The sequence below is a fragment of the Vicugna pacos genome, chromosome 17 (assembly GCF_048564905.1).
Source record: "Vicugna pacos chromosome 17, VicPac4, whole genome shotgun sequence".
NCBI classification, from domain to species: Eukaryota; Metazoa; Chordata; class Mammalia; order Artiodactyla; family Camelidae; genus Vicugna; species Vicugna pacos.
In genome coordinates this window covers 4,229,364-4,252,465 of record NC_133003.1, presented here as the reverse complement: position 1 = coordinate 4,252,465, position 23,102 = coordinate 4,229,364, and the positions used below count along the sequence as shown (strand labels likewise).

General features: G+C 40.7%; 1 protein-coding gene across 1 annotated transcript in view; it reads left to right on the top strand.

The window, feature by feature from the left end:
* The window catches only part of LOC140686649 (serine/threonine-protein kinase Nek10-like), a 257,489-nt gene that overhangs the window by 232,034 nt on the left and 2,353 nt on the right, over positions 1 to 23,102 (top strand). Inside the window, exons 13-15 of the mRNA XM_072940852.1 lie at positions 17,310 to 17,418; positions 20,301 to 20,353; positions 20,436 to 20,491. Of these exons, the coding sequence (XP_072796953.1) occupies positions 17,310 to 17,418; positions 20,301 to 20,353; positions 20,436 to 20,491 (218 nt within the window). The remainder of the gene's footprint in view (positions 1 to 17,309; positions 17,419 to 20,300; positions 20,354 to 20,435; positions 20,492 to 23,102) is intronic.

Genomic DNA, 23,102 nt, shown 5'->3' with positions numbered 1-23,102 from the left:
TCACATTTTGATTCCATGTGATTTGCTTGCTTATATACCTGAGCTGCTGCTTTTGAAATTGAATGTGTGAACTAAAACACTTGAGGCTGTAGCTAACTCTTTCTACTTCTGACTCTTCCAGATATCACTCCTATCCCTGGGGCAAAAAGAATCACCCAACCAACAGATGAAAATGCTGCATTTTAATGGATGTGGTTTTCCCAGTCAAGTTCAAGTTCTGGACATGAGGCACTACTGCAAGATGCCCAGGGATGGGGAGCTGCTAGAGTAGTGTGGAAGAGAAAAGACCAGCCTTCCTCGGTGCCGGCACGGCCCCTTCCTAGAGGCCCATCCTGGGGGTGCTTTAGGTGCAGGATGACGGAGCTGTCAGCGTGCTCCTGGGGGAAGGATGCTGCAAAATTCATCTGTGAGAAGGAAACCCACTCCTCACCAAACTGTTCTCCAACTTCAAAACAAAACAAAACAAAACTTGTCCTATTTTTCAAAGGAATATTTTATATTTTTAGAATTGCTGAAACTATTTATGTAAAGGCATCTAGACTTCCATGTATAAAAAACAGTTTTAGATATAATTATAGGACCCAGAACAGTTAGTATATTGGGTGATTCACTGAGCCCTCCATTTTTCTGCTCTTAAAAGAAATTCAGACTATATGATTTTGTGGCTTTTTGTTTGCTTTAATGAAACGATTGGTTTTCTCTTAACCACTCGGGTGCTAGTGGTCTTGAACTCTACGACAGCGTAGACAGTATTTGCAACCTTTCACAGCCTCTGAGAACAATTGTCAGATTTAAGTTGGACCGATAGAAGATACTGAAATATAGTATGTGTATACGTACATACACATGTAAGGGGAGGAGGGAGGTTTCCATTAGGCTAATGCTTTGCTGCTAATGAAACTCATAGTGTTTTTAGAGCACTTTCAAGAGTCACAGTCTATAAAAGAGATGGATATTCTTTATTCTGAGTCCGTTGTAACTAACATTGCCTACATTGGTGTTAAGATTTTGTTGTTTAAGAACTTGAAATGAAAATATGTTATATAATAAAAATATAAATTTCTTCTTTCTTCATTGAGACGTCTCTAGAAAAGGGAATTCGTAATGCCAAAACAGTGCCCCATTCCTGTGTAGGGACAATTTATGATGAAAATTCTCTAGATTCTTGTTGAGCTAAAATCTCTCTAACTGGCTTCTTATAACTGGTGTAATATCAAGAAATTATTGTGAAATTGGAATACTTCTAGCTATTTTAAGAACATTTTAATTCTATGTAAGTCATCTGAAAGCTGAAATTATGCTTTTTATTTACTTCTCACTAAATTCTATATTTACACTGATGTACGATGATCAAGTAGTATTTTTTTAGTATGATCAAATAGAATTTAGTTCAATATAGTTACAGTGCTTGAAATACAACATTTTGTATAGGATGGGAAAATCTCAGTGTGAATTCATACTATTTTTACAATGAGTATATTTAATACCTAAATTATATATCCAAATTCCCTTGGACTAATGCCTTTGAAAACTGCCAGTGAATCTTTGTCTTTAAGCCAAATTAATAATTACAAATACACTGTAATTTAAAGTAACAGATGAGAATATAGAAATGAAAATTTCAGTTTGGGCCTTCAACCAAATACATTCGCGTAAAATGTACATGTGAAATCAAAAGGCTGTGATGCTGTTGATTTAAGCCAGGAAAAATTTGGTTTCTGTTCCGGCTTCATTTGAACCTGCAGAGTTATATTTTTATCTCTTTTTCACGTGTGGAATGGCCACGTCTTTACATGTAAACAAGCCTAGGGTCACACATTTTCATTGGGACAGAAGCCAATACCTAGGAATAAACCAAGCTTTAGGGTAAAAAGCTTGAACCATCTCAAATGGTGTAGATAAGAATAGTATTCAGAGGTGACACCTTGGTTAGAAAAGAGAAATTATTTATTTGAAGTTATTTTTAAATGTGTACAGTTATCCCTATTAACCAAAAATGGAGCAAAAATTTTTTAACCCTTTTAGACCATACAAATGGCATTTATTATGCTAGAAGTTAGTAAGAACTAACAGAAATTAGCAAATGAATGTCTTTTTCAACAGCAACTGTAGGCCCATCAACTCTAAGCTGACAGATGCATTCTTTGACCAAAATAATATTTATTAAACTACCCAATCATCCAAAATAAAAGTAAACTGCCAGTCAGTGAATCAGCAATCTCCCAGTGTAACAGCCGGGTTTTAAGAGAAGACTGGGCACTGGGAAGTGAAGCATTATGTGCCTGGAGTCATGTCCCGACAGGCATCTTAACTTTTCCGAAGCGCTCACTTCTGAGCTTCCAGCAGGGAGCCCTCCCCTCACAGTGAAGCCAGAACCATCATTTTGTTCTCACTGTCTGAACTGTCTCAGAGCAAAGAAGTTGTTCCTTACACTCAGTCTTGTTTTGTTTTGTTTTTCGGTGTTTTTTTTTTTTTTTTGGTCTTCATTGCATTTAAAGTCTCTTTCTTTTGTATACTTTTTAAATTATTTGTTGAAACCATATCAAGGCAAGATGAGAGAAAGGGAGACAGGTACATCAGAAGCAAGATCTTCCATGTCGCCTTGCAACCCCCATGCCAGCACCCCTGTTCTGACAGGCTCCGGGCATAAACACTGCCTTCGGCTAGGCCTTGACCCGGGGTGACGTGACCTTTGCTGGTCCTTGCAAAATGAAGGGCAATGTCAGGGCCCCACTGGAACCATTGCTTCCATGAGAGATCCCTCGGTGACTTGCTAGACTGTACGGACCCCTCACAGGCTGTCCGGCACCTCCTCTGCCCTGTCCCCTTCAGGAAATGGATGCCTTCAGGTCAAGCACCTGAGTGAAATCCTATAGCGAATCTTAAAAGCCCACATTCCTCACCCCGTACCCCTCAATGACCCACTCACCCAACCTTTATTATTGCCTGGGAATCTGAACTCCGAGACTGGAAAATGCACAATGTCCAGGGGGGAAGCAGGGATAATAGCCAAGCAATGTCCAAGAAAGATCAGAGTATGTGATTTGGGGTGAGATGGAAAGACTGGAGAGGTGGGACAGCACACGCTGTGATGAAGGTTAGCCAGATTGGGGGGGAGGGGAGTTCTGGGACACAGCAGTGGTCTGCTTCCCTGCTGGGCTCCTGTCCCTCAATGATGGCTCATCTGAACTATATGAGCGGGTCAGTTCCCCTGCTCTGACACCGTGGGCTCTAGGCCAGCTCCCAAGTTGGGAGACTGAAGCATCCACACCCATCAGCCTGGATACAGGCTCCTACCCACTCCAGGGGAACACAGACATCTCATCCAATGCTGTCGCTGTTGGGCGAGCTGTTCTTGTGAATACTGCTCAAGTTTGTCAGGAAGAACTCTTAGGGGAAAATGCAAATCAGAATGGATACCAGTTCACACAGGTGTCTTGCCCCTGAGAGTGCAGCCCCGCCCCCTGGCCGAAGGAGCCACTCCCCGTGCACGCAGCCCGGCCCCGCCCCCGTGCCCTCCTCGGCCACGCCCCTGCCCCGGCAGCCGGCCCGCCCCTTGATCAGGCCGGCAGGCAGGAGGCAGTCGTTCCCAGCGGCCCCGAGCTGTTCTGAGCGCCGCTGTCCCTCCTCAGCCTGCCAACGGCGGCGGCTGCACAGGCAGCGGCGCGGTCCCTTTGGCAGTCGCAGCTTGAGCCCAGCGGCGGCCGCGGAGGGGCCAGCCCAGAGCGTTGGCGGCGCCGGTGGCGTCCGCGTCGGTTTCCATGGAGGCGGGAGCGGCGGTTGCGGTGGTGGCGGCAGCGGCGGCGGCGGCGAAGGCGACGGAGATGGTGGCGGAGGGGTACACTGTCTCCGACATGGTCCGCGGGCAGGCGTGCGACGTGGGGCCGCCGTAAAGCAACCTCTGGTACATCGGGGAAGGATCCTGAGGCATGATGTCGTGATTGTCCGCACCCCGTGTGCCGGCAGTGCACCCCCGCGCAGCTTCCCACCCGACCTAGGCGTTCGCAGCCGCGGCCTTGGCGTAGGACCCTCGACCCTGATTCCAGCGCAGACCCCGACCCCCGCCGAGCCGCCCCGTCTTCTGCGTGCCAGGAACTGGGGCAGGGCCTGGCCGCTCTTGCTGGGGCTTTGCTCCCGCAGCGTCCAGATCGGCCCTCGCTCAGCGCGGGGAGTCGGGGAGGGGCTCAGGGCGTGGGGGCCGCGCCCCAGTGGGGCCCTTCGTGACCCCCAGGACGGGAACTTGAGCCCCCGCCCCAGGGTGCACCCCTCGCGGCCTTCCCTTGACCACCCCGAGTGAAGCCGCCAATTCCTTCAGATGTTCAAGGCGGTTGCGGTCATTGTTAGGAAATAGGTTGGCAGGCGCGTGTGTGCAGAGACCCGGGATCATCGTCTCGTTTTGGCCCCTCACTTGTGTTTCCCGGTGACGGCTTTGATTCAGCACCTTCCGTGGTGCCAGTGGTGCTCTGCTGCGTAAGCTTTCTCCAAAACGTGAAGTGGCAGCAGTGTTGGGGTGGAAAGGTTCAAACCTGAAGTTCCTAAATGGATTCTGCTGTGGTACTGTTCGCGGTTCAGGAAGGGTAAGTGAGCATCTCTGTCTTGATTTCTTAGAGTCATTTGGTTTTTGACATCAGTTGACGCTCCCCCCCTACCACCGCCCCACTTTATGCCCTACTGAGCTTCCCTACTAGCAGATTGGCATCTAGATGTCACAGCACAATGACTGTGGGCTTTTCCTGCTCAGGCTTTAGCACTCAGTGTGTATGCAGCCCAGATGGACTTCTGAAGAAGCAAGTACAGGCCCCCGAGGCTGGCTTCAGATCCCTAAGAAGCATCCGTGGAATCAGGGTGACTTTGTTGTAATTGATTTGTTGTTTTAAGTAGAAACAAGCACCTGTCGTCTTTTGAGCTGACGGAGACTTGTGGACTTGGAGGCTCCCTTCCACCTCAGCCTTCATGGGAGTGTGTCTCTTGTGTTGAATGAAGAAAGCAAACCATTTGTGAACACTGCATGTCAGATACTGTGCTTGGTATGTTATCTCATGTTACCTGAAATGCCACCTGTAGAGAGGGAAGGGCCAGTGACAGCTGTCTTTCAGACGCGAAGCTGTTTGGAGGTGAAGCCAGTACTTACAGTCACCCAAATAGTCAGACTTGAGATTGGAGCTTGAGATCCTCTTTTGGTTGCTGTAGCCATTTTGATTGCTCCCTGTTTTCCTTAATTAGTGTTGGCAATAATTTTGGAATTTTAGCCTATTTTACCCTTACAAGCAAATTGATTTCAGAAATGTATTCAAATTTGAATGTTCAAAATTTTAGGAATGCATAGCGGTAATGTTTTACCATGTTTGCTAGATAAGTACGAAGAGAATATATAATGTGTAAGAAAAATTTTTTGAATATTTCCTTCCAGTTCATGTAACCATTTGTTAATGAATATCTGGACTTGAAAACCATTCTAAGTGAAAGAAGACAAACATTGATGATCACATATTCTATGAATCCATTGAATTGGAATTCAAAAATATGCAAATCTCAATTTCATAGACAGGAAATCCATCCCAGTTCACAGGTTAGTGGCTGTCCGTTTTCTCTCAGTCCTATTTTTGCGGGCAACATCTTCTTTATATGTATATGATCTTCATACTGGTCATATTGCTTAATATGCCATGCATTCATTCTTTATGTATGGCCTGTAAGAGTGTATCAGAAACTATCTATTCCTTCTTATAATAATAGACATTTGGGTTACTACATTTTTTGTTAGTATGATTTCACATTTTGAACATTTATACATGCATCTTTTTTGTAATAATCTGTTGTTTTAACATGTATGAAGAATATTTCTAGCAGCGATACTGGGTCGTTGTGTCTTAAATACACCTTAAATGCCTTTTGAATATTTCCTTTTTTATTACCTTGGTTTCTCTTTGGTTTTTGGGAGTCCATTGTGTGCTTTTGGTCTGTGGTCACCCTGATTCTCAGATACATTAACCCATTTCTCTCTCTGTTGTGTTTAAGCAGATAATTATATAATCTCAAACACATCCTGAAAAGAATGGAAACAAATCTCTTTATCCTGGCTTCCCTCTCCCATCCTTAATGATTTTGATGCTGTGTTTTACAACTTTACGTTTATTCTTTTGCAAATTCTTGCCGTTATTGCCTTTCCAATGATTGTTTTCTCATTTCTAGATCATCGTGCTTCTTTTCTCATCAGGGTCTAAAATTCTCAATCTTTCTTGCAGGGTAAGTTCCTTCTTGCAAGATTCTTCCAGTGTTTGCGTGTCTGTGAAACTTTTGATCTCTCCGGTTATTCTAAAGTGTTGTCTTGTGGCATAGGTTATGCTAGATTGCACGTTCTTCTCATTCAGGGATTTGTCTCTTTCTGTGAACCCCCTTCTTGGCCTGCAACGTTTGTGTTGAGAAATCTGCTGAAAGCCTGATGGAGGTTCTCTTGTGATTGACTTGTTTTAACTTTGGTGCACTTAGAATCATTTCTTTATCATGAAATGAGGTCCTTTTCATGATAACATGTCTTGTTGTTGGTCTCTTTATGTTTCTCTTGTTTGGATACAACTGTGTTTCCTGTATTGGGAGAGCTGATTCTTTCTTCAGTTTGGCAAATGTTAGTCTGATTCCTTCATTTCCCTTTTCCAAACCTTTTCTCTCTTTTTTTTTTTCTCTCTGGTGCCCCTTTGATTCATAGAATGGCATACTTCTTAATATCTGAGGTTTGAAATACATGACTTCCATTGGTTTTCACTTGCTTCTCTATGTCATGTTCAGATTGTGGGATTTCCCTTATCCTGTCTTTGTTTTTTTAGCCTTTTTCTATTGATTCATAATCATTTCACAATATCCTGTCAAATTCGTGTGTAGAGCATAATTATTCAGTTATACGTGAACATGCATATATTCATTGTCACATTGGTTTTCTCTGTGAGCTACCATAAGACCTTGTATATATTTACACGTGCTATACAGTATAGAATCTTGTTTATCTATTCTACAATTCTGAAATCCCAGTCTATGTTTTCCCACCCCCCACCCCCTTGGCAACTACAAGTTTATATGCTGTGTCTGTGAGTGTATTTCTATTTTGTATATATGTTTTGTTTGTTTGTTTGTTTGTTTAGATTCCACATATGAGTGATCTCATATGGTATTTTTATTTCTCTTTCTGGCTTACTTCACTTAGAATGACATTCTCCAGGAGCATCCATGTTGCTGGAAATGGCATGATGTTGTCGGTTTAAAGGCTGAGTAGTATTCCATTGTATAAATATACCAGTTCTTCATCCAGTCATCTGTTGATGGACATTTAGGCTGTTTCCATGTCTTGGCTATTGTAAATAAGGCTGCTATGAACATTGGGTTGCAGGTGTCATCCTGAATTGGGTTTCCTTCAGGATATATGCCCAGGAGCGGGGTTCCTGGGTCATACGGTAAGTCTATTCCTAGTCTTTTGAGGATTCTCCATACTGTTTTCCACAGTGACTGCCCAAACTGCAATCCCACAACCAGTGTAGGAGGGTTCCCTTTTCTCCACAGCCTCTCCAGCATTTGTCATTTGTGGACATTTGAATGATGGCCTTTCTGCCTGATGTGAGGTGATAACTGATTGTAATGTTGATTCACGTTTATATGATAACTAGTGATACTGAGCATTTTTTCATGATCATTGATCATTTGTATGTCTTCCTCGGAGAATTGCTTGTTTAGGTCTTTTGCCAAGTTTTGGATTGGATTGCTTGTTTTTTTTCTTATTAATTCATATGAGTTGCTTCTATATTCTGGAGATCAAGCCTTTGTTGGTTTCAATTGCAAGAATTTTCTCCCGTTCTGTACATTGTTGTTTCGTTTTCCTTATGATTTCCTTTGCTGTGCAGAAGCTTGTAACTTTCCTTAGGTCCTATTTGTTTATTCTTGCTTTCATTTCTGTTGCTTGAGTCGAGTGCCGTAGGAGAAGAGTTTTGAGATGTATGTCAGATAAATTTGCCTATATTTTCTTCTACGGGTTTTATAGTGTCTTGTCTTATGTTTAAGTCTTTGATCCATTTTGAATTTGTTTCTGTGTATAGTGTGAGGGACTGTTTTAGTTTCACTGATTTACAGGCTGCTGTCCAGTATTCCCAAAAACATTTGCTGAAGAGACTGTTTTTTTCCATTTTCTATTCTTGCATATTTGGTCGAAGATTAGTTGAGCAAAAGTTTGTGGGTTCATTTCTGAGCTCTTTATTCTTTTCCATTGGTCCGTATGTGTGATTTTGTACCAATACCATGCTGTTTTGATGCCTGTAACTCTATAGGATTGTCTGAAATCTGGAAGGGTGATTCCTCCATCCTCTTACTTTTTCTTAAGTAATGTTTTGGAAATTCTTGGTCTTCTATGGTTCCGTATAATGTTGATGATGATCTGTTATACTTCTATGAACTAAGTCTTAGGTAATTTGATAGGGATTGCATTAAATTTGTAGATTGCTTTGGGCAGTGTGATTATTTTATAAAAATGGAAAGACATCCCATGCTCCTGGATTGGAAGAATCAATATTTTAAAATAGTCTTCTTTAATTTCCTTAATCAGTGTTTTCTTGTTCTCCATGTGTAAGTCTTTCACCTCCTTGGTTAGTTTTGTGACAAGGTGTTTTATTACTTTGGGTGCTATTTTAAAGGGGATTGTTTATTTACTTTCTTTTCCTTTTGGTTCATCATTAGTGTAAAGAAATGTAACTCATTTTTGTACATTAATCTTCTTACCTGCTTCCTTGCTGAATTCTTCATTTATTTCTAGGAGTTTTTGTGTGGACCTTTTAGATTTTTCGATTTATATTATCATGTCATCTGCATGTAGTGACACTTTTGCCACTTTTTTTCCGATTTTGATCCCTTTTATTTCTCTCTCACATCTGATTGCTGTGGCTAGGACTTCCAAGGCTATGTTGAATAGGAGTGGTTTTACTGGTCAGCCTTGTCTTGTCCCAGACTTTATTGGGAAGCTTTTGAGGTCTTTACTGTTGAGTATTCTGGTGGCTGTCGGTTTGTCATATATAGCTTTTATAATGTTGAGATATGTTCCCCTATACCCACTTTGCTGAGAGTTTTTATCATAAATGGGTGTTGAATTTTATCAAATGCTTTTTCTGCATCTATTGAGATGACCATGTGGTTTTTGACCTTTCTCTTGTTGATTTGATGTATTACATTGATTGATTTGTGTATGTTGAACCACCCTTTTGTGTTTGAATTAGAGAGGTGGCAACTTGTGTTGTGTAACAGTAGGGATTTGTTAGAGAAAAAGGTGTCTTCAAGAACTTTTCCATTCCTTTCCCACTCTTACCTATGTCTTCCTACTACTTACTCTTCAAATTTAAGTCATCCTGCCTGGGCCCTAATGTATATGAGTTCATTTGTCTTTCTTCCTGATAAGATTAGTCCCTGCCATGTGATCTCACTCTCTGATCAGTTGCATATTCAGACTTGCTCACAAGCAGGCCTCTGACGATGTGTTAATAGAGATATGGGCTTCTGGTCCATAGTATCAGGTCCTTCAGGACAAAGACCAAGTTAGAGCATTTAGCATGGTTCTGGGAATGATACAAGCACTCCAGCATCTCAAGGAATGTATCTTTCTTTGTCAAGCCTGTTATTTGCAAACTTAATTCAATTCATATGTGCAACTAATATATAATTCAGTTGTTCTATGAAAAATAATATCAATAAAATGAAAGAACAGTAACATAAGTAGAACTAGCATTTTGAAAGAGAACAGTGTAATATATTTGTTCTGGATTGTAGAATGAACAAGTGTAACATTAAGTCATGCTAGTTAGGGTAAAATTTTAATTCTTATTTAGTCCCATGCAGGGAGTACTGTGACTGACCCTCAGTAATGCTTGCTGGGAGTCAGATATGCATTGCTAATGACTTGCTGATAAAGATTTTCTCATTTTATGCAGCTTCCTCCAGCTCTGCAGCACAATTTGAAAAGAAGGGTTATAGAGAGATTCAAGAAAAACCTCTTCAGCCAGCAGAGTAACCCTTGCAACTTGAAATCTGAATTTCAAATGTATGGTGCTCTACATACAGGAATTCTTCTTTGGCTACCAAACAAAAACACATCATAGGAATTAATTTGTCTGCCTCCTGAGCTTTCGTCCTCTATTTATGCTCTGCCCACTATGAAAGGGCATTGTCCATGGTTGTCTTAGTCCATTTGGGCTGCTATAGTAAAAATACCATAAGATGATGTGTTTAGAAACTGCAGAAACTTATTGCTAACATTTCTGGAACCTGGAAGCCCAAGATCAGGGTGCCAGCATGGTTGGGTCTGGCGTGGACCCGCTTCTGGGGTGCAGACTGCTGACTTCTTGCTGTGTCCTTACATGGGAGAGGAGGCAAGGGAGCTCTCCCAGGCCTCCTTTTATGGGTATTTTTATAAATAGGAACACTTATAGAAGGAATTTATCCTTCTGGCCCAATTTACCTCCCAAAGGGCCAACTTCCAAAAACCATCACCTCAGGGATTAGGTTTCAACATACACCTTCGAGGGGGACACAAAGATTCAGACTGTAGCATCACTTGAGATAGTAAATCAAGGCTATGCCTTTGCCTCTAATTTTCTCACCTTCATTTTTGAAGCCATCAGTCTCAGAAGAGTAATAGAAATTTCTTTCAAAATTATTGCATATTTTCCTTAAAAATGTTATTAAATATCTCTAAGTGTGTGTGTATATATGTATAGATTTAATAAAATGTATATAATTTAATTTCTCACACACACACATTAGAGAGTTCTAGTACAAACTTTATTAGGATATTCAAGAACGTTGAGCTTTGCAACTTGGAACAAGTCAGCTAACCATCTGAGGCCATGATTTTTCCCAGCTATGAGGATGCAATGAACCATTTCTAAGGTTCTTTCCATAATCGATATTCTGCAGTCTCCTAGACTGTGGGTGCTGGTAGATATTTCTATTCTTAAATAAGGAAACTAACTCACCAGCAATTTAAACCAACCAGGCAGAAGGAAATTTGCTTATCTCTGATTATCACAACTTGGTGACAGAAGTCCCTTTGTCCTGTTTGACAGCTGTAGGAATACAGGATCATCTTTGCTTTCAACCTGTCTGAAAGTCAGGTTCATTTAGCTGCTGAAGGATGCTCTGCCCCCTTGATATTTTAAGCCATGGTGGTTTATGCCCTTATGAAACCCTACAATCATGGAGGCAGGCCTCGCCTCGTGTGAGCTAAAGAGAGCTTCTGATTGACATATTAACTAGCTCCTTCACTGAAACTTTGTTTCCTCATCCAGAATTAATCTCCCCTTTCTCTATGAGTTTTCACTCTTATTGTTGTTTTAAGTAGCTCATCATTCAAACAGACTCGCATTACTGTTTCTCCAAAGGTGGTGAATGTGTCTTGTTCATCTTTCATTTCCCAGGGTCATAACCAGGGCCTGATAGTTGCCTGATGGTTAATATTGATGAGTATCAAATATATTCTGGGTTGGTCTAACATGGCCTATGCTGGTTCTATTCTTTATTGAGATGTAAGTATTGATACATTTGTATACTTCTCCATGAGCAGAAAGAAGCCACTTTGTCCCTAGTCTGAATCCTAAATGAGGCATTTGTGACCTGTTTTTCCCCTTTGTGATGTAATCTTTAGCAGCGGGTTTTGTTCAGAAATGGCTTCTTCATTCACTGTGCCATCACAGAGGAGGGGCCCATTAGCCTTTGACTGCCACAGCCGTCCCACACCATGGCCATGGAAGCAGTAGTAACAATACACAAAGTGCACTCAGTTTCCACCTCCCCCTCTGAAGCTCCCCCTGAAATCCAGTGACTCCGTGCCTGCAGTCTGAAGGTATTTTCATGGGATGACTGTGCCTTACTTATGAACCACCTGAGACCTGGGGTATACAGATGAGCCAAAACATGGATGTGCCCTTTTCTGAAAAATGACACTCTTTAATTTTTGACTCACCTGAGGTATCTTCAGTTCAGCCTGCTCAAACTTGGCTAGAATTGCAGGAGAAATAATGCATCTGAGTAACTGGATAGGTGTCTCTGAAGACCAGGATTTTCAGCATGGGATAGAAAAGCAGCAGAGACAATTTAGAAGGTATTAATTCAAATTAGAATTGGAAAGATCAGTATGAATGAGCATGAATTCATAATAAATCTTATCTTTTAAAAAATATTCATATTTCCAAAAATTTCACTAAAATTTTTTAGAAACTAAGCAATCAGCAATGTGGTCCCTCTGCACCCACAGCTTTGGAAATACAGCCACTGGCAGCTCTAGAGCAGAAACTGAATGAGACTAGGCTGGAATATCTTAACATCATAGGGTGCAGGGCAGGGATGCTGTCCAGGGCTCCTGGGGGTGTCTCAGAGGACTCAGGAGCCCACTGCTCTCTGTGGGATAATTAGAGCATCGAAGAGAATGATATCCACAGTGGATCAAAGACACCAACTAATGTTTAATGATAGTGGGAAAAAAAAGAAAATCCCTTACTTGTTACCTTTGGAAGACAGTGAGTGACCAGCCCCTTATTTCAAAAACTGTTTACAGAAGGAAGGAATCAAACATTTATTCTGTCTTTCCCTTATGAATTCTGTTAGGGTAACTTAATTGATGAAATGAAATTCTCTCATTACAGAATTCCTTCAGCTAATAAGTACCAAAGATGTAAAAATATTGTAATTTTGCAGCCCCTTAAACGAAGTGATGGGTCTAGACATGACCTTTCTTGGCTGCTGACATCACTAAAGGGGGACAGCCGTGCACCCCATACTCCCTCTTGGGCATGTGTAGCACCATCTGTGAAATTTACTGTAAAATAAATGCCTGAACCTACCTCTGATCAGCCTCTAAGATTTAAGTATTAGAAAATAGTGAGTGCAAATACTGATGTTTGTGTTAAACAAGCGGCCTCAAAAGCCTAATAAAACCTAATAGAAAGGAGCTGTAGGTTAGAAAAAATAAAAAAAGGTAATACTTTGTGACTTAACATGTTATATATTTCAGTGAAAAAGGACAAGGGAAACCTAAAGAAAAACAGATCAGAGGCCTGGCGAGTGAAGTGTGATGAGAAAAGTGCTGAAAGTTTTCTCACTTCTGACATCTAATCTCATTCATTTTGGCTTACTTTCCTTCCGAGTCCCTCAGTTGATTAGCTTCGAAGTCATTTATGTAGTTGTCCCACAGCAAAGATAACCTTATTTTATGATATGAGAAGAAGATACAGTTTGGGGAATTCAATGAGAATTATATTTGAAGTTTCTCTCTGTTTTCTTGTATTTAGTTTTTTGCCCAGAAAGTAACTGTGTTCTCAGTTGACCAATAAGGGGGTAAAATTGTTCAATATTTGCTCAACATCAGTGTGTTTGGGGAAGGGGAGATCAGTGACAGTGATAGAGCTTTTTCTCTTTAATAGTGACTTGTTTAGTTCAATAGTACACACAACCATTTGCCCTTTGGAACTGTAGGTGTTTGTTCAGAGCAGAAGAGCCCTTTTTTATCAGTTCAGAAGGAGGATCATACACGTTCTTCCAAGCAGAGCATAATGCTGAAGATGGGAGGTGCCCCTCAGCTCAATATTCATGAGCCAAGAGAGGGCCCCACGGTGCTGGTCTGGGACTGCTGACCCACCTCATGGCCTCAGCTGGCCAGAGAGCCCACTGCTTAGAAAGCTTCTATTGTATAACCCAGATTTCCACAGCTAGGCCAAGATTTACTTGCCATCTGGTATGTCCAGGCTTGAATTCAACATCTTCCTCCTTTCTTTGTGTCAGATATCACTGGAATCATCCATTTTCCTTCTGCTCGGTCTTCAAACCATGCAGTCACCTCCAGCTGTTCCACTTTATCTCTTGCAACTCCTACCTCATTAACACCTAGGGGTCTTCATCATGCAGGTGGTTTTGCTTGGCCTTTGATATTATAGCCCAAGTCCTGCCACTTAGTAGCGAATTACTTTACATCCCAGATTGCTCATCTGTAAAGTGGACATAATGCCTTCCTTACAGGATAGTTATAAAAAAACAAATAGAACATCAAATCTATCTAGAATTCAGTAAGCACCAACAAGTGGCCGTAGGTTCTACTGTTATTAATTAAGTATATTTGATCTTCAGTAGCCATTCCTTCCTTCTGGTCACCACCTAGTCTGAAGTCTTGGCAACCTTCTCATGTTGATTTACTTTTATTTTTTAAACAATTTTTATTGTGGTATGTTCCTATAGAGTAAACTACACATATTTCAGATGTATATTTTGATGAATTTTGATAGATATCTACACCCATGAAACAACTGCCACTCTCATGATAGCTAACATTTCCAGGACTCCCCAAGAGGTGCAATTTTCAAAATCAGAATTTATCCCTTCCCACTCCCTTTAAGCCCTGGTAATTGTAAGTTTGTTCTCTATGTCTGTGAGTCTGTTTCTGTTTTGTAGATAAGTTCATTCATGTGATTTTTTTTTTAGATTCTACATATAAGTGATATCATACAATATTTTTCTTTCTCTTTCTGGCTTCACTTAGAATGACATTCTCCAGGTTCATCTATGTTGCTGCAAATGGCATTATTTTCTTTTTTATGGCTGCATAGTATTCTGTTATATAAATATACCACAGCTTCTTTATCCAGTCTTTTCTCGATGGACATTCGTGTTGTTTCCATGTCTTGGGTATTGTAAACAGTGCTCCAGTGAAAATTGGGGTGCATGTGTATTTTTGAATTCTATCTTCCACCAGATATATGCCCAGGTGTGGGATTAATGCATCATATGTTAGGTCTTTTCCTAGTCTTGTGAGGAATCTACATACTGTTTTCCACAGTGGCTGCACCAAACCACATTTCCATCCTCAGTGAGGGAGCATTCCCTTTTCTCCACAGTCTCTCCAGCATTTGTCATCTGTGGACTTTTGAACAATGGCCATTCTGTACAGTGTGAGGTGATACCTTTTCGTAGTTTTGATTTGCATTTCTCTAACAATTGGTGATGCTGAGTATCTTTTCATGTGCTCGTCGGCCATCTGGATGTCTTCTCCAGTTGGTTTTGCCAGACGTTGGCAGTGTTTTTAATCACTTGCTTCCAGTTTCCTACCTCCCCATCTGACTCCGTCTCTTGCTGCCTTGGCCTCTGCTCTCTGCAGGTGCCTCCTCATGATCTGTCTGCATTCACCCAATGACCCCAGCCCCATTCTGACTGTTGTGATTATATTGCATCCAGAGTGACCCTTTTAATACAGAATGTGGTCATGTCTTTCTCTGTATCTCTCTCTCTCTCTCTCTCTCTCCCTCTCTCCCTCTCTCTCTATCTCACACACACACATGCACACACACAGAGACACACACACACACACAAACACTGTTCATGTGTCTGAGTATAAAATGCCAAATTCTCACCACGATGTTCATGTCCTGTTTGGTCCAAGCCTGGACCCCTCTCCCCACCCTCACCTTGTACTGCTCTCACCCTTTGCTGACTCCTCACTGGCCACAGGGCCCACCTACCATGCTGCTTCCTCCCCAGCCTGCACATGCTCTATCCTCTGCCTATGATGTTCTGCCCACTCCATCCTTTACTAAATCTTGCTCATTATTGTGTCTCTCAGCAGAAGCATTATTTCAGAAAAGCCTTCCCTGTCTCAGTTAGGTCTACCTGTGACCTCCTAGAACCACTGCCCTGGCCTTCAGTTCATTCAGCTCAGTTGCAATTTTACATATATCCATGCGGGTATTTCATAGAGACATTTTTCCCTAATTAGGCAGTCAGCTTCAAAATACGGTTTTTGGCCACCATTGGTTGTTTTCGTTGCTGGGTCTGTGCATGGAACAAAAGAGTTGGTTTAAAAAATACTCCCTTAATGAATGAACAGCACTTGCCTTCCTCTCTTCAGCGTAAATCCGCATGCCTCCAGAACATTGGGTTAATGTCCTAACCCTGTATCACTCTGGCCCTAATATGCAACGCCCAGCCTCTGCCCTCGAATTCCTCTCACCTGGAATGTCCACGTGGCTTCCTTGTGTCCTCCGAAATCCAGCCTTTGGAGTTCAACTCCAGTGTCCCTTCTGCAGAGCTTCTGAAAACCACGCTGGTAAAGGGGGTGAGAAGGGATAAATTGGGAGTTGGAAGTTTGCCCTTTTCAGTGAGTGATGGAAATGTTATGTGGTGACGGTTTCCTTGGTGTATCTGTCTATCAAATTTCATCAAATTGTACATCTGAAACATGTGCAGTTTACTCTACAGAAATTATACCTCAATAAAGTTATTTTAAAAAATAATTTATAAAAACCACATTGGTCTTCATAGCTTTAGCATCCTTCTCTGTGCAAGTTTGATCTCAGCACCTCATTTCAAAATTCCATATTTAATGGACAGAGGCTATGAATCCAAGGTAACTACTGTGGCATAGTCTACGTTGTTCCTTTTGTTTCTGGTTTATTAATATGAATTGACATTTTTAAAGCATATTGTATTACACAGGCACAAAACTTGGCCACCCCAAGTGCTGGTTAAAATGAAAGTTGAAAGGAATTTGCAAATTTCATTTAAAAATTTCAGCTTTATAGAAGGGAATTAAATGATTGGAACTTTAATAAATTCTGGCACTTAGTGAATTGCTCTTTCTTTTGCAGTGTTGAGAATTAATGTGTGGAGATTTAAATTAATTAATGGTGATTGAGAAAGATGTATTAAAAAAGTTGTTTGCCTTGGCCGGACAAAAGGCATTTTCAAAGCAGATACATGAAAAAGTATAGATTTGCTCTATACATAATATTCTGTTGAATAATTGGAGTTTATTCCTCCCACATCTGATAAAAATAACATTTTGGCATTGCAGACCCCAAGCCATTATTTTTCTGTCCATTTTAAGTTTGTTCTCATAAGACTGTAAAGTGTAGGATGTGTGTGTGTGTGTGTTTCACCTGACAAGGGAACTGTCTGCTTGCTTTCACTGTAATTTGCCTGCCTCGAATTTATAAGTCCTTTTTTTCTGGATGGTGGGGAGGGTGGTTGTGGGAGGTAGTTTCATTTATTTATTTGCTTATTCTTAGAGGATGTACCAGGGCTTGAACCCAGGACCTCATGCATGCTAAGCATGCCCTCTACCACTTGAGCTATGCCCTCCCCTCTTAAAAGTCCTTTTGAAAGGAAGAAGATGGGTCTTTATCTGTGTCAGAGGGATTGACAGCCGAAGAGCCCCAGTCCCTCTTGCAGAGACACGCACTGAGGTCTCATGTCACTTGACTCTGAATGTGAAATAAGGTGCAATTTTACTTTTTCTGTTTCAGTTATCTCAGGGATCTCCAGAAACAATTGAGCCCAACTTTTTCACAGCAGATTACCATTTATTGCATCATTCATCAAGGGAACACAGCCTGTCCCCAAATAACTCAACAGGTAATGGTCTTCAACATAGGAATCTGGCTTTCATGAAGAAACAGATTGTTTGGTATTTTTCTTTCTCTTTCTGGCTTACTTCACTTAGAATGACATTCTCTATTAACATCCATGTTGTTGCAAGTGGCATTATGTTGTCATTTTTATGGCTGAGTAGTATTCCATTGTATATAACACACGGAAATATATTCAAGATCTTGTGGTAGCTTATGGTGAATAACAATGTGAAAATGAATATATGTATATTCATGTATGACTGAAGAATTGTGCTGTACAACAGAAACTGACACAAGATTGAAAACTGACTATAAGTTATTTAAAAAAAGAAACAAGAAACAGATTGTTTGGATCAGCAGAGCTCCTCAAAAGATTATCTTCAATTTTAAATGAAAATAGGTCTTGTATTTATTATCTATGATGGTAGTTGAGATGGACGTGCAGTAGGAATCTGGCTATTCCCTGAGATTTACTTTACCAACTTGGGAGAGCTTCCTTGATGATTAATTAATACCAGAAGCAAAGAGAATCCATGTGGTAAAATTGTATTTCCTTTTATTTCTTCTTAGGTGATGACGGGGAATCAAATCCCCAAAAGCATCCTGGGAGATAAAAGCATAAATCAAGTGTTTGAATAAAACAGAAAATTTGAAACTTACCTGAAGCATCACATCAAAAATACTTAATTTTTTTTTTCCGGAAAAACTTCACATAGGGAGGCAATGTAACTTAGGGATCAAAGGTGCACACTGAGTCACTGAGTAGCTGACCTTGAGCAAACTATTTGACGTCGCTGAACCCCAGTTTCCTTGCCGGTAACATGGGGATAAAAATGTTACGTGCATTTAAGGATTATTGCAAGGATGAGTGTAAATACATAACAAATGCTTAGCCAGTATGCCTACAGGCTGAGTGTAATGTAACTCTCCTTGTTAAGTGTGACTCTCAGAAGAGATCTTCAGGCTACTCTGAGGTTGTAGAATTCCTGCATAATTTTTGAATCCCTGTAAAGTACAGTTAGGTCCCTTAGTGGGGCATAAACAGTTGTGAAACTTTTAAGGTTTAATGAAAACCTGCCATTTCCTCAGCCAAGAACATCGCTCATTGCTGCTGTGCTTTTGTTAGTGCCTACCTTAGGCAAATCATTTCAGGTAATAATTATCAGAATTTCCCTACGACTTGGATTCCAGGGATAAAGCTAACCTGTGTAGGCAGAATTTCATTTAAAATAGCCCCTGAGAAATGTATAAGATCCAGATAAACTGTTGTCTAAAGTCATTTGCTTTCTTATTTTTTTAGTGAAGTACCATTGATTTGCAATAATTTGTTAGTTTCAGGTGTACAGCAAAGTGATTCAGATATATATGTATATATATATCTGAATATATATTATATATTCCTTTTCAGATCCTTTCCCTTTTATATGTTTACAAGATATTGACTATAGTTCCCAATGTTGTACGTTAAATCCTTGTTGTTTATTTTATATACAGTAGTGTGTATCTGTTAATCCCATACTCCTAATTTATCCCTCCCCCCAGCCTTTCCACTTCAGTAAACATAAGTTTGTTTTCTGTGTCTGTGAGTCTGTTTCTGTTTTGTAAGTATTTGTATAATTTTTTAGATTCCACATATAAGTGGTATCATACAACACTCATCATTCTCTGACTGACTTCACTTAATATAATGTGGCATATATACACAATGGAATACTACTCAGCCATAAAAAGATTTTAAAATTATGCCATTTGTAGCATCATTGATGGAACTAGAGATTGTCATACTAAGTGAAGTAAGTCAGAGAGAGAAAGACCAATATAACATGACATCAACTGTATGTGGAATCTAAAAAGAAAACAAGACAGCTGAACTTATTTACAAAACAGAAACAGACTCACAATGGAAAAAGTCACTTGCTTTTAAAAGTATCCCCTAGGGCAGTTCAGTCAGTCACAGGCCAGACTTCTGACAGCAGCAGCTCCGTTGAGGGAAAAGATCCGGTTGAAATCTCTCAGTGGTCAAAGAGGGACTTGACAGGCTTTTCCAGAAGCTGGACACACCACCCCAGTGCAGAATGGGTGTGTCCCTTGTCACAGCAGGCTGGGCAAAAGGGAAGACAGCAGAACCATGTAGCACTTTGGGCTTTAAGCCAGACTTAATAAACATGCTGCCAGGATTCACATCCTCATGCCTCCCCTCAACCTTCAACCCATTCTATTCTCTCTCCTGAGTGTCAGGGGAGCTCCTGGCCTCCACGTGTTGATTGATTTGAGTGGAATGTGGTCAACACTGCTTTGGGTGGCACCAAAGTAGCTTAAGTGCTGACACTCAGACTAAACAGCCAAAGAAATCTTGTCTTCTAGCTTTAAATGCATTTTATTTCCCCCCTGAAGCCAAGAGAATGGGTCAGATCTTTGTTGTGATTCACTGCCTATTCCTCCCTCCACTAAGAATTTATCCTTGCTTATACATTTCCACTCTTTTTGAATTGTCGATGTGGGAGAGTTTCTTAACCTTTTCTTTGGCTTTCAGGTACTTTGTGTTTAGAGTCACTCCTTTCCTGTTCATAAGACACACACATACACACACACACACACACACATGCACACACACACACAAACACAACTTAATTGACCAGTTTATCCAACGCCTTTAAATGTTGAGTATTATTTTTTGATGGCCACCCCAAAAGTGGAAAGCTATTAAAGAAAGAGAAACGAAGCATCTGAGTATGCAAAGCCAAGATAATTTGGAATGTGTTTCTAAGTACTCATCTTCATCATTAAGAAACTGAACTTTTTCACTGCACACTTATGATTGCCAATAAAATCCACCTGAGAAAACATGAACCATGTGCCAGACTTGCAATAATTTGTCTATTTCAGGTCAACCCACCAGCTTTGATCTGGAGGAGGGCATCACGTATGGACAGATGCAGGTGAGGTTTCTGCAGTGCCTCTGAATGATTCTATTTTGTTGCTTTTAATTCAGTACTAACCTGATTTCTTTTTCAATATTAGACTGTGATTAAAGAAGTTCTAGAAAAAAGTGGGTATTACAATTTTACTTCTAACAGGTGAGATCCAGTGTTTGCTTTCAAATATTAAAGTTCCGTTTAGAAGTTAGAATTCATCCCCACCAACCTTAAATGAAAACTGGCAGCCAGTGCTGGGCAGGGGACAGATGGACAGAATCCCCAGGATGAACATTTCCAGCAACTGCTGGGACTTTCCTGAGAACCCCCTTCTGGCCAGCTTGCCACAGGCGGCTGGCCCTTCACACTCGACCCTGTGTGTTCCCACCACCAGAAGCTGCAAAAAGGAAGTCCATGGGACCCTGACCGCTGAGATAGTGCAGCTCCAAGTTGGGCGTCAAAATTTGTTACCAAACTCAGGTCCAGCAGCTCGCCGCTCAAAAATCAGTACTCAGGAGTGACAAATGTTGGTAGAAAGGACAGTGGCCTTTTATTCAAATGCTGGCAGTCTGGGGAGTTGGTGGACTTAGTGTGTACAAAAAACAACTCCAAAGAGTCTGCTCGATCATGAATGATTTAAAGGGAAAAAGGAATGACCTCAGTTAAATCATGGAGATGGGGGTCAGAGTCATTTCTTCCCCCGGCATGTGCAAACTTGTCGATTTCTTGTGATTTTTCTTTAGACGCCGTCTTGTTCACATAGTTTGTTCATGGGATGACTGAAGGGGAAGCTAGAAAAGAGATCTGGTCATCTGTTAGTTCCTTAGTCTCCATTTCTACTTCTTTGATCTAGGAAGCAAACAACATGTTAGACAAGGTATTGTGTGATCAAAAGATTTGAAAGGTGCTCTAGGGCTGGGGTTGAGCAGGGCATGGGGGTGCCTGATTTAAGGTTAGTGACCAGACAAAGGGACCTCCTGCAGAGGGCTCTTTCCTTCCAAAAGCTGCTTTTACATTAATCTATTTGAGAGGCAATCGCAGAAAACTCTGGTAGGGTATTGAAATCAATGAAGCAAGTTACCATTCTGGTGGCTGGAACTTGACCCCATTGGGACTCTCAGCGCTCCAGGGCTCAGGTACCTGGGATACTGATCTCTGATTCCCATCAGTCCTTGCTGGAGGCATTTTTCCTCTCGGGACATTATTTCCTTGGCATTTCTGGCCTCCTCTAAGAGTGGGCAAAGCAGATTTTAGAGGCCAGTGAAATCCTCAGGAAAAGGAATGCAGATGCTGGCGGTTGGAATTATGTCCAGCATATTTTGAAGGGGTTTGAATGAGGGGATATGGGCACTGCCAGTGTCTAGTATAAATGAATTTCTCTGGGCTTTGTCAAGGAGCCCACTGGTAACTGAATCATCAGATCGACCGTGAGCCACCACTTACACATCCTATAAAGCTAAAGTTGCTTTAGGAGGCCTGTAGAGAATTCTCTCCCAAAGTGGCCTTTTGTGCCTGGAGATACAGCCTTTCTGTCCAGCCGATGTAGCTGTCAGGTGACCGCTATTTAAATTATTCTCAAAGTCTTTCCCAAAGATTACTTTTAGCCTTGGAAAGAGAAAGAAGTCTTAAGAACAACCTGTTATGGTCATTATATGGAAATTAGATTCTTTTTTAGACATTAATTCAGTCTCCAGACTTTTTTTCTCTTCTGTTTCAACAAGTTATTCTTATGAATCACACATAAGCGTATTCAACTGCTTGTTCTTTTGGCATGACAATGTATTCCCAAAATTTTACCTTTGTAAGTTTAGTTCTGCTGTGATATGTAACTTCAGATAAATGAAGGCATATTGTTAAAAGAAATCATGCTCTCCATCATCACTCTGGTCCCACCATCCTGGAGGGATTTGGATCGTTCATTTTCTACTTTTGATCTGAATACTTCCAGCCTTCCACGGATGGTGTGAATGTCTCTGTTCTTGACTTTTGGCAACTTCTTATTTCAAGTGCCCTTGCTTGTGGTGGGGCAAAAATCATACTTATCACTGTTGCATCTGCATTTTCTCAGAGACTCAGGGTCATGGGCTTTGACTGTCTTCAAATTTTTGCAGAGAATCAACTAAGTATCAGTGTAAGGAACTTAGGGATGCTCTAACAAGAGGTTTAATTTTTCCTTTTTTAATAATAATAATTTCAGTCTTACTTTCAAATGTATGGTTATCCTTTCAATTCTATTATGATTTAGTTTTTAAAAAATCAAATACTACTCTATTTTCCAAGACATATTCCTGTATTAAAAGACATTGCAGATTTTCTTATTATGGTAAATAGACAAGATGATGCTTAATAATGAAGGTGAAATTATTTAGTTATATTCAGAATTGTGAATACAATATGATGACATGATTTACATGATCAAGTTAAAGCAATATATGATGGTTATGACATGAAGTTTTCTTAAAATGCTCCAAGTTAAAATGAATAATCTATTTAAAGAGCCAAATGGCCGTGACATTCCCTCTTCAGTTTCTAATAGCAATGATAGAACATATCACTAGGAGAGAGTTTTCATGATTTACTAGTAAAAATAACCCATGGTAGTGCTTAAAGCCATTACTTGTTTACTGGTGTCCCCAATTAATTTCCAAGAAGTAAATCAGGCTCCACATAGACACCTAATACTTCACAAGTTGAAAACACACATAATTCCATATACAAATCAGATCAGCTGTGACAGTCATTATTTATCCATAGTCAAATGATAGAGGATGCT